An 11,946-nucleotide genomic window follows, 5' to 3' on the forward strand; every position below is an offset into this window, starting at 1 on the left:
TTCCATCATTCTGAGCTCCGCACCTAACCTAATGTCTAGGAGAATGAGTTAAGGACCTTGAAGCCAGGTGTCCTGGATATAGCCCAGTCTCCAGTGGGTACTCCCTTGCTTAATTCACAATGTCAAAACCACAATTGGATAACACTGCAGTTCCTCCCAGCTCCCCTCTCGCTCATGTTATCTCGAACTCTGAGCCTCTAGCTGGGCTGCGGTCACAGAAGAATGACCAACTGAATTCACCCGAGAGCGCCAGAGCTCAAAAAGACGGCCTCCTATGTCAGAAGCGATCCAATCCCGCCCTAGCTCCGCCCCAGGCCCCGCCCACGACCCCGCCCAGACACCGACAGATCCCGCGGAAATTCTTGGGCAAAGCGGAGTCTGCGCTGTTGGGAGAAGACCTTTGTGCGCCTGCGCGGCGACAGGTCCGGCGGACAGTTTGAATTTTGGCTCTGGAAGTTGGTTTCACGATTTGGCGTTTGGGTCGTAGTCTGTAGGTGCACTCGGTCCCCAGCCGCAGCGCAGGCTCTTCGCTCCAGACTCCGAGAGGTCGCTGGCTCGGAAGCCGCCCGAGGAGGCATCGCTTAGCAGGTTTGGGGAGCGGGCGGCGCGGAGGGTCGGCCCCCGCCTTCCCCGACTGCGGGTTCCAGCCAGGCGCGGCCAAGCTGGGCCTGCGCAAAATCGTAATTGTCACGAGGGGTTGTTTTTGCCAGTTTTGTTCTTGGTAGCTTCATGGCGTGGTTCTCAAGCATAAACTTGACGATGTCGCGTCGCTATGTCCAAAGATTGGACACGCTTGCTCAGATCGGCACCTTTCCACTCATCCTCGCAAGGACCTTTCCTTCCTCCAGCCTATAGGAAGATGGCAGCTCTGGTTTAAGGTGCCAGGATTGCAGGAACCTCCAAGACACGTTACCATTGTGTATTTGTTAGATACTGAGTTTTGTAGAGTTGAGAAAGAAAGAGAGAAAGAGAGAGGGAGAGAGAGAAAGACAGAAAGAAAGAAAGAAAGAAAGAAAACACGATTGTGTGCTTTTCAGAGTTGTTTACTTGTTGATATTTTTAGATATTGAAAGTGAGCAGAAATTTGGCTTTACTTTCTTTTTAAAAGCGTTTCTCTATGTTTTATTTAGACGCTTAAAGGATGGCCTCAGATCTAGAACAGCTATGCTCTTATGTTAATGAGAAGATTGAGAATATTAAGAAAATTCTGTCGATAAGAAATCTTGGTAAGCAAAACAGACTCAGATTTGGGGTACACACACAATGCATCTTGATTATTGTTTTTGCTGTGGTTTTCTCTTCATAAGGTAATTTTAGATTTCCAATAGTGATTTTTTTTTCAAAACACTCCAGTGTCAGATTGTCTTGAATACTGCAGAGGGGCTGTTAAGTAATGGGTGAATATTTCATTTTACTTACATTCTTCTGGGACATAAGGACCAATAATCTCAGTACTCAGGAGGCAGAGGCAGACAGATCTCAGAGTTTAAGGCCAGCCTGGTCTTTGCAGTGAATTCCAGGACATTCAGAGCTATGTAATATGACCCCGCCCCCATTTCCAAGCCCCCCCCCCCCAAAAAAAAACCAAAACGACAAAAAACCTCAAAAATCTCTGAAATTAACTTACCAGTTCATTTTAGTTGTTGTGAATTTAGAGTCAGATAGAATTAGCAATGCAAAATAAGAGTAACACCTGTATCCTCACAGCAATGTAGTAATTGGCATTAATTGTCACATTTAGTAAGTCTTTACATCTTCTTGTCCTTTCATGTAGTAAGCTTTCCAGCCACTTCCTGTAACAGGAACTGTTACAGACTTCGGCCAGAAATGTCTGGCTAGTCCCGTCTGCTTCCACACAGCAAATACCATCAAATTTCAAATATTCTTCACTTACTTGTATTTCATCCTTTGGTTGTTTGAAGCACACATACAACTTTTTTTCTTTTTTCTTTCTTCTTCTTCTTTCTTTCTTCTTCTTCTTCTTCTTCTTCTTCTTCTTCTTCTTCTTCTTCTTCTTCTTCTTTCTTCCTTTTTTTTTTTTTTTTGAGATAGGTTGTCTCTATCTAGGCCTTCAACTCACAAAGATTCTCCTGCCTCTGCCTCCTGGGTGCTGGGATTATAGGTATGCCTAATCACACTGACTGATCTTAACACTTTCAACGTTATTCTTTTTGTTGTTGTTTGTTTGTTTTGTTTTGTTTTTTTGAGACAGGGTTTCTCTGTGTAGGCCTGGCTGTCCTGGAACTCACTCTGTAGACCAAACTGGCCTTGAACTCAGAAATCCGCCTGCCTCTGCCTCCCAAGTGCTGGGGTTATTAAAGGCGTGCGCCACCACTGCCTGGCCCAAAGTTATTCTTAAAACAGTATTTGGTTAAATTTTGTTTACTTACGTATTTAGTGTGTGTGATTGTGGGAGTTGCTCCTTTGCTTCCACCTTGGTCAAAACAAAGTTGTTAGTTAGGCTGGGCAGTAGGTGCCCTTACCTTCTGAGCCATCTTGCTTGTTCTAAGTCACTTGTATTTGTAAGGAGGAAGGAACTTCAGGTTTTCCAGTCCCTCATAAATCTATGAGTCTAGAGAGGTACTAGGTGGTACAGGAAGTGTAAACATACTGTTTATAAATATAAACATCTGTCTTTGCTTCTTTCCTGGCCCCCAGGGTTTTCAGCAGTCTGCATTTTTTGGTTGTTGTTTCTATCTCTGGTTAAGGGTTTTGACTAGCGAGGATGTGTTGCAAACTTATATTACAAATTCCCAAAGCCAGCTGCTGTTCTCTTCAGGCCCACCTTCTCTATACAAACACACTCGAAGGGCAGTCTAAACATATATTTATCTCCCTGGCAATTGAAGGTTTTCAGATTTTCCTTAGGAATATGTCCTCTGGCCAGGTGTCGTTGTGGCACACGCCTTTAGTCCCAGCACTAAGGAGGCAGAGGCAGGTGGATCTCTGAATTCGAGGCTAGCCGTGTCTACAGAATGAGTTCCAGGACAGCCAGGGATACATAGAGAAGCCCTGTCTCACCCCCATTTCCCCACAGAAAAGAATTTGTCCCCTCAAGTAGGTAACAGCCTCACTTGAGATTTTCACTTCTCCATAGTATGGATCTTCTCCATAGTATAGTCAGTTCTTTACTATGGGTATGTAGTCACTGAAACCAGAAGCCTCCTCTCCAGCATCCCTCCACATGTACTGACTTGCCCGACCTGGTGTCTGTGAGTCCCGGCTCCTGTCGGAGCCCGGGCAGGGTTGCCTCTGTCTGACGGATGCTCAGCTCGGCCTCTACATGGATGTTTATTGTTTCTAAAGGTTTTATTGTAATGAAGGAATTTGCCAGAAATAAAAGCTGCAGGAAACACTTTGGGCTTGCCTCTCATTTCCTTCTTTTCCATACTATTTGGAAATGAAAGTTAGGCCAGGCCTGGTGGCACACACCTGTAAGCCCTGCCCTGAAGAAGCCAAGGCAGGAGGATTTAAGTTCCAGGTCAACCTGGGCTACTGCATAACACGAACTTGTTATACATTAACAACAAGACAGACAACTTAAGATTACTCATGGGGACAGGTCTTCGTGAGGAATTTGTCCTTTTTCCTCTCAAATGTTTTTCTGAGTTGTAGGTGTCTGTTCCAGGAGTTCACGTGGGACTTGTATGTTTGGGTTTTATATATACTTTGTTTTCCATTTTCTTTTTATAATAGGCCAAGACCCTGCCTTGAAGACTACCTTAAGTAAAATAGGAGATGAGATCATTATAGTAAATGAGCTTCTAAATAAATTTGAATTGGAAATTCAGTATCAAGAACAAACCAACAGTTCGCTCAAGGTAATACGTCCCTAACATGAAAAGAGAAGGTAATGAACCCAGAAACCCTAATCACCAGGTCATTTGTAAGATTCTTTATAATGTTTATGGTTTTGTAAACTATTAGTTAGTTTGTAAACATTGTGTTCTCAACATAACAAAATTAAGAATGACAGCCATTTCTTTCTTCATGCCAATGGCCAATAGCACAGAACTTTACTAAAAAGTACATTTTCTAAAGAATTCTGTGTAGGTTTAATATAAACAAATGATGCCTTGGGGGAATGCCGAGTAAGAACAACTGCCTTGCACGAGACGTAGGTCCTCACCTTGGTCTTCTTTGCCACCCCAAGAAAGCCGTGTCACCTCTTGTGGTCTCAGGGTTCTCATTTGATGAATAATAGCTGTTTCTTAGCTACCCTCTGTTTTCTCATTTTTATAAAATTTAGGGACACCTCGTTAAAGCAAAGCTTAAACTTCACTCGCATGTGTGTTTTGTTCTAAGTCTGTCTCCTAATAACTTGAGCTAATAAGAGCGTTTGTGTGCTTTCCTAATGAGGAGAACAGTCTGCACGGGGCTTATCTCATGTTGGAGCATTGGAGTCCTCAATGAGCTTGAGAAGAGGGCCTCCAAGGTCCCTCCAGCCGGCAGTCCTTGTCTGCCTCCAAGGTCCCTCTAGCTGGCAGTCCTTGTCTCAGAAGACTTTTTAGCTCTAGGAATGGGCATAATTAAGCTTAATGTAGTCCCCAGTTGAAAATAGTACCAATGAACATATTTACTTCTTGAAAAGAAAAAATGTCATAGATTCAAAATGGAGAAGAGTATTGGTCTGTCAGTTTTCATTTTTCCAGGAACTCAGGGTGGAGATGGGAGCCCAGATGTGTTCACATGATGATTGAGAGGCAGGAGGCAGGAAGCTTTCTCTCTGCATGAGTTCCTTGTCCTAGATTCTAGTAGAAATTAAATAAAATACACATTGTATATACACACACACACACTGGACACATCCACCTCCACATGCTGTATACACCCCCCACACACGTGCTGTACACAGATACATGCTATACACACACTGTATGTACGCTCACACACTGTACACAGACACCCACACACAGACACTGAGACACACTAAACGAAAAACCTAAACGTAAAACTCAAAATTCAGAAACATGAAAAATGCCTCTCACCTGGGTTGACTGTCCGCTCTGGTTCTGCTGTAGAGGCTGCACTGGGGGTCGTGTGCTAACTCATTCAGAGCAGTTTGCTAAATTGAAAAACATCAGTGTTTCATCTGTTTCTTAGCTGCTTCCCAAGGCTAACATGTTTGGGAAAGACTTAAACTTCATTTCAGTGTCACAGTTATAATGTGGTTGGTTAGTGCTCGTTCTCACGCAGTAGAGAAAAATGCCATCCTCTAGGGACAGCCCTGTGTTGCTGTATTTGGCGCTTCCAAGGGCTGAGTGACATTGGTCCTTCCCAAGCTTGTGTCTTACGTCACACATCACATATAGAGGAAGAAGTATTGTTCACAAGCATTTTTAAAATTTAGGAGCTCTGTGAATCTCTTGAAGAAGAGTTTAAAGACGTGGACCATCTCAACGAACACATTCCTTCCTGTTTGCCTCGAGTGACAGTGACTCAGAGCTCGTAAGTATACTTCTGCTGATTCTTGCTGTCTGGAGGTATTTGTGGAAACAAATATCCCAGTCATTTTCTGTCACGTACTTGATTTTTTAAAAAGTGATCATTCAGTTTCTTGAATCTTGCAGTAGAGGCCATACTTCCCCTGTCTTCCCCAGAGTCCTCACTCCTTCAGGCTTTGGCCAGGCTGTTCTTCGCTGTGAGAATAGCATAGGGTGTTCAGGACATCACTGATTCCCCACTAGGCAGTCTCCTGCCTTCTGCTAGATTGACAGTGAAGGTCTCTGTCATCACCAAGATTTTGACCTCTAGGTAATATCTCCTTTGACCCTTGAGAACCAGGGTAACCACTGCCTTTAGGGTAAGATAGGCTCTGTGAGCCCTGAGGAACAACTGGAGAAGCCATCAACTTCACCCTTGCCATTCTCCCAGCAACCCTTATGTCTGGCATTTAGCTATCACTACCATCCCTCTTGTGAGAATGGTGGCTTGAAGGTTGCAAGGGGCTAAGTGCTTCCTGAGTTCTGTGTCTGTCTCCCTTGCTCACCCACTTTGTTCCTGGATGCTGTTTCCATACTGACCTGTTTGCTTGGCTGTCATTCTGCATTAGATGTGGTTGTGTCCTCTCCCTCTGTCCCTCCTGTGCTTCTGCTTGCCTGACCCCAATTGTCAGTGCTCTGAAGTGTCCAGTTCTGGTCTTGACATCTAGTTCTGGTGTTCTTGAGGCCTGCTGGAAATCTGGTGAGGGAGCTGTTTTCTCTCAAAGTTGGCAGGTCTAAGACTGAACTCAGTGGCTCTTTTGTTATCTATGTTTCCAACCTATGGGGTTTTGTTGCCTAGGCAAACCTATGGCTTGATTGCCTACCCTAGGTAAACCTATGGCTTGTATTACCTAGCCTAGGCAAACCTATGGCTTGTGTTGCCTAGGTAAACCTATGGCTTGTGTTGCCTAGCCTAGGCAAACCTATGGCTTGTGTTGTCTTGGCAGGGTCTTCTGTCTTCACAGTTTTTGTTCTCCCGGCTACCAGCTATCCAGTATGACTCTCGGATTTGTGTCTTTTCCTCTGCCTTGTTCACATTGCCTGGCTCTGAATAAGATCTTCTCTCTATCCTTTTTGTCTATAAGAGTTTCTCTGTTGTGCCTCCACCTCTCCTGGACTCCCATCTCTACTCCATCTCTCCAGTTCTGACACCAACATTGTTTCTATCAGGTGCTTTCAGCAGGTACAAATGTTCCATAGCTTGATTTTTAACTTTTAATTTTGGAAGTATAGCATATATAGAAGAGTGATTATGGTAGTATATGTTAAAAATTGAAGAATAGTAAATCATTATCTATATATGTATGAACTAAATTGAGAATAGTACCTTAAAATCCTTCTGATGGAGCCTCTGTCTGCAGTAGAGGTAATCGCTGTTCTGGCCTTGATAATGCTTAGGATTTCCCTACAAGGAGAGAGCACTGCTGAAGAAAGTCATGGCTGAGTGTTAGGGAAAAGAGGCCTCGTGGTCATGAGTCAGACTCTAGAGTGGGCTAGACAGCGGATAGTCAGAGGAGCGTGGCCACCATAACAGAACTGCCGTAGCCCAGCTTCAGGTGTCCAGCCAGGTCAAAGCTGATGTTTTGAGTAGGTTGAAGTGGACACGGGCCGCCAGGCATGTGGGAGTTACCAGGCGTATCTTTAGTTCATTGTCAAGAAGAAAAAGTTCAGGGGCGATTCGGCCAGTTTAGTGGTGGAGGTCATGTGGGCATTCACCAAAGTATGACACCATGACTTTGTGTGTACTGTAATTCCTGCTGTAATTCTCCTGCACAGCCAAGACAGGGATCCAGGCTCTATGACTGCCCACAGTGACCTGTTAGGTTTGTTATGCCCAGGGGCTGATCCCCAGCTGTTGTCTTCCCGGGGAATTCCCCTGCTTCTTTCTGTGTTGGATCTATATTTTCCTGATATGGTATTTTTTTTTTTTCTTGGTATAGTTCATGCATTATGGCAGCAGATGTCTCTTCTGTCTGGGCAGTAAAACAACCTAAAAGCTACAGTGCATTTCTAGACTACATTTGCTATAGAACAAGTTCAAGGGTGGCCCATGGTTCTGGCTGAGTCTGCAGTAGCTAGTGACATAACGGTAGCGACTAACAGAATACACTAGGGTACACACAAGATGACTGGTGTTTCCGGGTCCAGAGCTAGGGAAATGAAGAAGAAAAGCTGTTTGGAGTTGAGCTCAGCTTTATACATGGTGATTTTGAGAAGCAAATAGGAATACTGGTGAAGGTGTGTGGTGTACATTCTGTGTGTGACATGGTCAGGTATATACATGGAAACAGCCATCCTCTGAAGATTTGCAAACTTAATTTTCAAAATCCCTCTTATAATTGAGATCTTCATAAGTAAGGGGTAGGGATACAAAGAAAAGTTGGCTATAAAACTATTAAACAAGGATATGCCGCACACTTACAGATTTTCCCCCCAGTTTAAAAAACATGTTCAGTCTGCTGCTTAATTCTGACACTTGCCTGTCTGCATGTTCATCTCCTCTATAGGGTTCACAAGCCAGATCTGGATCCTAATGAGTCAGTTAAAGTTGAGGAGCCTGTACTGCCAAAGAAGCCTCCCAGAGAGCAGAGAGTTATTAAGGAAATGCACTTTATAACCACGGACGAGTTCAATGGTGTTCCTGCGTAAGTACTGAGTGTAAATTGTAATTTCAACTGTAGTGTAATTTATCTCAATGCCTGGCCCCTTAAAGGATTCCAGTTGTTAGTCAGCTGGCTCTTTAAGAACTCTTAGTTGTTAGAACTACTTGTCTCTGTGATGTTAAGTGTTGGTTGCCTCTTGGATTTCTGGGAACAGGATCAGATATTAAAAAGCCAGCAGAGGTGAGGAGAATTGGGCTAGCAGAGCGAGAGGAGAGGCACTTGGTGCAGAAGATGTCATTAGGACACAGCTGAGCCAGGAGAATGTGAGCTTCGCAGATAGACCTGCTGCTGGTACTGGGGAACTGGGAGCAGGGGCTGGTTAAGTGGACTGTTGGCAGACTGAGGAGGACTGGGTGGGAAAAACATTTGAAGGGGCTGAGCTGGAAACTGGGAGGAGTGGTTAAGAAAAAAAATTAGATTCAGGGATCTCTTTTTCCCCTCTATTCTTTATCTAGTGTCGGGGTGAAACAGGAGTACAGGGGAGTGAAGGGTGGGACAAAGAAGAACACATGAAGCAGTGAAGACCAGCAACATTCAACCAGGCTTTCTGACTTACCAGTCGTGTGTCTTGATTAGTAGTGTGTTGAAGTAAAAAGGCTGGAAAGTGTGTCAGGGTCTCACTGTGTAGTCCTGCCTGGTCTAGAATCCTTATGTAGACCAGGCTGCCCTCAAACTCATAGAGATCTACCAGTCTCTCCTCCTAAGCACTGGGATTAAAAGTGTTTGCTCCCATGACCAGCTTGTACTGTCACTTTGTGATTTCATGCTTACCACTTGTAGAAACTTCTGCAGTTTAGGTGTGTTCAGTTTGCAGGGAATAGTGTCATCAAGGAAGAAATACATTTTTCAAAGGAAAAGTTTGTGTGATGATTTTTAAAGAATAACTACATACATTAGAACATTCAGCTCTAAATGACATGTAGCAATCAAATCCCTCTCCTCAGACTGGAGAGATGGCTCAGTGGTTAAGATGGTTCTTCCAAAGGTCCTGAGTTCAATTCCCAGCAACCACATGGTGGCTTACAACCATCTGTAACAAGATTGGATTCCGTCTTCTGGTGTCTGAAGACAGCAACAGTTTAGTCACATACATAAAATAGATAAAATAAATCTTTAAAAAGAAAAATCTCAGGGCCCAAGGAATCCTGCATGAGAGGAGGTTGAAGTTTAAGAGCCAGAGGGGATAGAGGGCACCAAGAAAACGAAGCCCTCTAAGTCTACATGATCAAAGCACATTTGAACTCACAGACTCAGTGAGCATGTGCAGGTCTTCATCAGGTCCTCTGCATATATACTGTCTCAGTTTGGGTTTTATTGCTGTGAAGAGACACCATGTCCAAGGCAACTCTTATAAAGGCAAATAGTTAATTGGGGCTGGCTTACAGGTTCAGAGGTTCAGTCCATTTATTATGGCAGGAAACAAGGCAGCGTGTAGGCAGGCATGGTCCTGGAGGAGCCAAGAGTTCTACATCCTGATCCGAAGGCAGCGAGGAAGGGACTGCAGGCAGCCAGCAGGATGCTCTTCCCTGCAATGGCAGAGCTTGAGTACTAGTATCCCTCAGAGCCCGCCAGGACAGTGACACACTTCCTTCAGTAAGGCCACACCTCCTAAGAGTGCCATTCCAACCACCACACACATATATATGTATCATCCAGTTTAGTGTTTTTAGGGGACTCCTGAGTGTGTGAATGAGTGAGTCTGTGTGAATGAGTGAGTCTTTGGTTCTTCTGCCTATTCTTGGACTCACTTCTTTCTGTTTGTCCAATTCTAATGTTTCTGTTCTGTTATATTTTATCTTATTTTAAAAAGTAGCAGAAGTAAATCTTTAAATATACAATGTATTTTTATGTATTTATAACATAAATATAAAGTAAACTGAAAAAAGAATAACTACATGCTTTTTTTTTTTTTAAAAAAAACAGGTACATGAAATCCCGTTTAACTTATTGTCAAATTAATGATGTTATTAAGGAAATTAACAAAGCAGTAGTGAGTAAATATAAGATTATACATCAGCCAAAAGCATCTATGAGCTCTGTGAAGAGAAATCTCTACCAAAGGTTTATTAATGAAGAAACGAAGGACACAAAAGGTAGGTAAAGTGATGGCCTCTGAGGGCAGCAGCTGCTGGGGGTTCATAGTGAGAAGTGCAGCTGTTCTAGAAACTGCTGCCCCTAGCGGTTGGCCTTCTACAGCTGTCACCACACTTGGCAGTGTGCCAGGCTCCAGTCCTCACCACACCCTTGTTCCATTTTGTAGACTGACAGAGTTCCTGGCTCATCCGAGGTCTTTCGTTAGCTGATAGAGTTGTGGGTTCCCTTTGATAATTTTTCCACAGAATGTCTGGGTGGGCGGTTAGCGCGTACCAATGTCAGCAGGATGTCTTGTGGCCTTTGTGGATGCAACATTATTTTAGCAGGGATACCATTGCTCTCCATGTTTTGTAGTTGGAGGGACAGTAAGAGGGACTCAGCCGTTCACAAGGGGATGTCTTAAAAACTTACGGGAGAGTTGGCCGCATGACAATTAGAGCCTGCGGGTTTCTTTGCAGGTCGTCACTTCATCGTGGAAGCCGATGTAAAGGAATTCACGGCTTTGAAAGTTGACAAGAAGTTCCATGTGATCATGAACATTCTGCGGCATTGCCAGAGACTGTCGGAGGTCCGCGGGGGAGGACTTACCCGATATGTCATTACCTGAGGCTTTTGAAGACTTGGAACTGATTGGCAGTAGTGTATGGAGGGTAGTCTCGACATTTCATGTGTTTTTAGCTTCTCCATTTCCTGGCCTTGTTTGTTACAGAAAGTAAAACTTTGGATAAAGCATATATATTTTCAAACTGTACTGCCTTTAGGAACGTGGATGAAGCTGGAGCCCATGGTAGCACAGTAAGCCAGAGTCAGAAAAGTCTCCTGTGGAACCCGTGTGTGTAAGAGTGTGGGTGTCATGAGAGCAGAAGGAGGATCTTGAGAAGTACGTGGAGAAGGGGAGCAGAGGGGCAGTGGAGCACTGTGATAGGAGACCAGAAGGAAGGATTATCTGGGAACCAGCCAGGGGAGGGGAAGCAACTGCGATGCCACAAGATACATAAAAGTGTAGTAACTGGACTCATTTCTTTATGTGCTAACGTATAAATTAATTAAAAAATCACTGCCTTTCAGTAAATATTTCAGGCACTGCCCAAAGCACGACTGGTTCTGTTAAGTGCAGATACCATGAGCGTAAGTATCATGTCGGGAACTATAGAGGATACTCAGGCCCTCTGTGGCGTGTTCTGGTTACTGTTTTTCCGCATGCCCGGAGGGAACAGCTTGCCTAAATGCATTCAGAATGAGCCTGTACTGAAGTACAATGAGATGCTGTCATATCATGTACAATATGTATTACAACTTCACTCCTGGTTCCTTGTTCAGAGTTTGTGAAAATCCTTGTAACATCCTAAGTGATAAGGGTGTGTCTTGTGTTGAACCCAATACTCAACTGTAGCCCTCAAATGCCTTTGAAAAATTTCTCCAATCAGAACATCTTTTGCTCTGATTCTAGTGAGGTGATTCTTGGGTGGCTTCAAGGTGGGCACTGGTTACCCAGAAAGACTAAGCCATGATTAGAAAGTTGCAGTTTGGAGCCATTCTCCTGCTCCCGGGGAGGGAGACACCCCTGTTTCACATCTGGCCTCAGCAACTTAGTTGCAAAGGGAGATTTCTTAACTCTAAAGCCAAGACCACTTGGCCAAAGCTGCTAAGTTCTGCTGCTTGCTGGGGCTAGAGATGGTCGATCATGTCGACAGGCTTCATCTTTA

The 11,946-nt window shown here is 44.1% G+C and overlaps 1 protein-coding gene across 3 annotated transcripts; it reads left to right on the plus strand.

Annotated features, from left to right (window-relative positions):
- Nucleotides 1-364: 364 nt before the first annotated feature.
- Nucleotides 365-11,309, plus strand: Ska1 (spindle and kinetochore associated complex subunit 1). 3 transcript variants are annotated; one of them, XM_034518425.1, is made up of 7 exons: nucleotides 365-588; nucleotides 1,131-1,226; nucleotides 3,697-3,821; nucleotides 5,351-5,448; nucleotides 7,991-8,128; nucleotides 10,070-10,239; nucleotides 10,699-11,309. In XM_034518425.1, exons 2-7 carry the CDS (start codon nucleotides 1,142-1,144, stop codon nucleotides 10,845-10,847), a joined length of 765 nt encoding a protein of 254 aa, XP_034374316.1. In that variant the 5' UTR covers nucleotides 365-588; nucleotides 1,131-1,141; the 3' UTR covers nucleotides 10,848-11,309. The 3 variants fall into 3 exon arrangements, with proteins under 3 accessions (XP_034374316.1, XP_034374317.1, XP_076768588.1); XM_034518426.2 differs by lacking the exon at nucleotides 365-588 and adding an exon at nucleotides 743-878 and having other exon boundaries at nucleotides 10,699-10,991; XM_076912473.1 differs by lacking the exon at nucleotides 365-588 and having other exon boundaries at nucleotides 1,023-1,226; nucleotides 10,699-10,991.
- Nucleotides 11,310-11,946: the final 637 nt, after the last annotated feature.

The sequence above is a fragment of the Arvicanthis niloticus genome, chromosome 14 (genome assembly GCF_011762505.2).
Source record: "Arvicanthis niloticus isolate mArvNil1 chromosome 14, mArvNil1.pat.X, whole genome shotgun sequence".
In the NCBI taxonomy this organism is placed as follows: domain Eukaryota; kingdom Metazoa; phylum Chordata; class Mammalia; order Rodentia; family Muridae; genus Arvicanthis; species Arvicanthis niloticus.

Bases quoted from the DNA above. Each gene is read 5' to 3' on its own strand.
- Ska1 (XM_034518425.1), top strand. From the start codon at position 1,142: ATGGCCTCAGATCTAGAACAGCTATGCTCTTATGTTAATGAGAAGATT. The intron at 1,227-3,696 runs GTAAGCAAAACA...TTTTTATAATAG, and splicing joins TCTGTCGATAAGAAATCTTG to GCCAAGACCCTGCCTTGAAG. The intron at 10,240-10,698 runs GTAGGTAAAGTG...GTTTCTTTGCAG, and splicing joins AGAAACGAAGGACACAAAAG to GTCGTCACTTCATCGTGGAA.